Source organism: Sinocyclocheilus grahami, unplaced genomic scaffold (genome assembly GCF_001515645.1).
Source record: "Sinocyclocheilus grahami isolate Dianchi unplaced genomic scaffold, SAMN03320097.WGS_v1.1 scaffold2737.1, whole genome shotgun sequence".
Classification (NCBI taxonomy): Eukaryota; Metazoa; Chordata; class Actinopteri; order Cypriniformes; family Cyprinidae; genus Sinocyclocheilus; species Sinocyclocheilus grahami.
In genome coordinates this window covers 1-2,983 of record NW_015507915.1, presented here as the reverse complement: position 1 = coordinate 2,983, position 2,983 = coordinate 1, and the positions used below count along the sequence as shown (strand labels likewise).

Genomic DNA, 2,983 nt, shown 5'->3' with positions numbered 1-2,983 from the left:
ACACCCACACACACACACACACACACACACACACACACACCCCCCCAAAGTATGTCACATACAATAAAATGAGTGAACGTGATTCTGGAATGTTCGATGGCAGCTCTTCGTTACTCTGCAGCAGTAGTGAGTCAGGGGTCAGGGGTCAGGTGTTAGCTGTGCTCACCGCTCTCTTGCGTCTCGATGCTCTGCTGTTCTCTGTGTGAGGCGGAGCTGCTTTGGGCTCCCGTGGGATCCTGGAGAGCAGCTTCAGCTTGATCTTCACCAGCAGTGGCGAATGTGTTTGTTTGCTGATGTTGTTGGTGTCTGCTGTCGTTCTCTTCTGCTCTGTGTGATGTGCCGTTTTCCTTCTCTTGTGTTTGGGTCTGTGTGTGGATGTGCTTTCTAACAGCAGATCCTCACACATGCTCGTGCTCCCCACAGTCTGTCTGAGATCGGACGCTTTGCCGCCGTCAGCTGGGTCACTGTGGCAAGTCTGTGACCCTGGAGCCTCAGTCCTGTCAGAGGAATCATGGGAGTTGGGCCTGATGGCATCACATGGGCTCCTAGGGTTCTGCTGGTGCTGGTTTCCTTTCCTTTCTAACCACCGTCCTAGCTGCCAGTCACTCTCTTTCTGTGGCTAAACACACACGCACACATCAGGATGACGAAAAAGTGAGGATGAAGATGCTGTTCTTACTCATCATGGCAAAATAAGTTGTATGCAAGAAACTCCTGTTTCAGGAACATTCATACATGTGTGTGTGTACCTGTGTATGTGTGTGTGCGCGCATGTGTACCTGTGTGTGTACTGGTGTGTGTGTGTGTGTGTGTGTGTGCATGTGCACCTGTGTGTGTGTGTGTGTGTGTGTGTCCGCCTGTGTGTGTGCATGTGTGTGCGTGCGTGTGTACCTGTGTGTGTAATGTCTCAGGAGCTGCTGGTTCATCTGGGCTGCTGCTCTTTTCACTGTCAGTGTCTGAACTGCTGTCAGAGACACTGGAGCTGCTGGAACCACCTCTACACACACACACACACACACACAGAGAGTAAAGTTAAAACATTAGCTGAAGAGAGAGGGGAGAAATCTTCATCTTGACCTTTTTGTAGCACCTTCACATCAGCTCAAGACAAAGATCTGATCTGATACTCACTGAGATTCCAGCTGAACTTTGTCTGATGATTCATGAACTTCTAGTAAAGAACAACACAACAACTTAAAAGCACATAAACCGACTTCAACAACATACACACACACACACACACACACACACACACACACTTACTGAGGGCCGGTATTCCATGTGTCTCCTGTCAAAACAGTTACAAGCATTAAAGTTCAAAAAAAGAATGAGCTCAAGAATAAGTCTGAATGCTAGTGTTTCAGTGAGAACCAACGAAACCCTTTACTCTGATCTAACCTCGTTAGTGGAGAGGACCTTGGGCGGCTCGGCTGTGGTTGGCGAGCAAATGGTCGTCAGCAGTGGAGGCCATGAGGTCATTTCCTGTGTGAGAGAGAGACACTGAACTCCTGCGGCTTTCCAATCAAACGAGATTGTCCCAAACTCAACTGACCTGCAGAATGTCCTCCACATGCAGACGAGAGAGAGTGAGACGTGGCCTTGATTATAGTGATGGGTCATTCTTGAACGAATCTTTAATGTGACTCTGGAATAAAGAGTCGTCTCGGGGAGGGATTCGTTCAGTCACACATGCACAACATCCTATAGGTTCTGTACTGGAATTAGTTCACCTGTTTCAAGTCTTTGGGTTTTTCCAGTCGTTCGTTCATCAGCTTTGTTTACGGGGCTGTCACGTGATGAACAAACGACTCAAACCCGAAGACTGGTCAGATAAGAGGTGAGGTGAGCTAATCATAGACTAAAGGTAAACAATAAATAAATCTTTTCTGTATAGTTCTGTATTATAGTTTTGTCTTGTTTGTAGTTTGATCAATATTTGCGTTAGGGCTGCACAATATATAGTTTCAACCGCTGTCGCCTCTGGCTTGCTTAGTTAGGGACACTTATTTTCCAGCGATATCGTCGACTTGATTGCACAGATACTATTCAGCATCGTTATCACGATGTGCATCTGCAATAGTCACATCGTGGGATGTGCGATGTTTAGTATACTGATCGTTATATTTATACTGATTGTTTTCTTTGAACACACAGACACCGTGTCTAGTCTGTCTAGCCGCAGTCTGCTACACTGGACGTGAAAAGCGACTGCTGCAAATCATGTGAACTTTGTGTCAGTTCGTCATTAATAAAACACGGCAGCAGTTTACTGCCAGGGATTTGTCGCATCGCATCAGTAGACAGCATCACAGACTATAATGAGTTCTGTAGTATTTTGCTGCATCGCCGCTCGCGTCTGGTGTAGACACGGTGAGAGCCACGCAGATTAACAGATTCCGTTCACTTACACGTCTATTAATGACACATACGCGCAAAAGTATGTAAAAATGCATGTCTCTGCAAGAATCTTGTAACCGTTGCTTCTGGTTTAAGGTGAAGGTAAACAAGTGAGAAAGAAAATGGCTGTGTAACAGTATACTGGTTTACAGCAGTTTAATGTTCCTGAGGCTTTCTGTGTCACGAACATTAATCAAACATCAAAACACAGAGAAAAATCACTTTTGTAGCTTTAACACAGATTTATTAATTTAATTTATACAGTGAAGACTATGCAGTGTTATTTTACATTTGATTATTCAATTTCTGTGCCTGAATACGGTTAGACTTACCTGAAAAATATAAAGCACTGTTTATTTAATTTGTATCTTTGTTCTGTTATATTTATCTATGCTTGTAATTTGTTTATTTTCTATGCTGATTCACTCACCTACAAAATCACTGATTCTTTTTTTCCAAATAGAGCTATTCCAGTCATCTGGTGATTATTTTTTGATATCGCAATATATATGGCAGAAAAACTAAATATTGCAATGTGAGGTTTTTCCAATTTCGTGCAGCCCTAAATTATGTAAGTAGTAGATGT

The 2,983-nt window shown here is 43.9% G+C and overlaps 1 protein-coding gene across 1 annotated transcript; it reads right to left on the bottom strand.

Annotated features, from left to right (window-relative positions):
- Positions 1-140: 140 nt before the first annotated feature.
- Positions 141-1,823, bottom strand: LOC107575586 (AF4/FMR2 family member 1-like). The gene is made up of 6 exons (XM_016261940.1): positions 1,553-1,823; positions 1,399-1,482; positions 1,264-1,288; positions 1,132-1,171; positions 892-997; positions 141-619 (listed from the first exon to the last, which is right to left on the bottom strand). Exons 2-6 carry the CDS (start codon positions 1,477-1,479, stop codon positions 146-148), a joined length of 726 nt encoding a protein of 241 aa, XP_016117426.1. The 5' UTR covers positions 1,480-1,482; positions 1,553-1,823; the 3' UTR covers positions 141-145.
- Between the last annotated feature and the right edge of the window lie 1,160 nt (positions 1,824-2,983).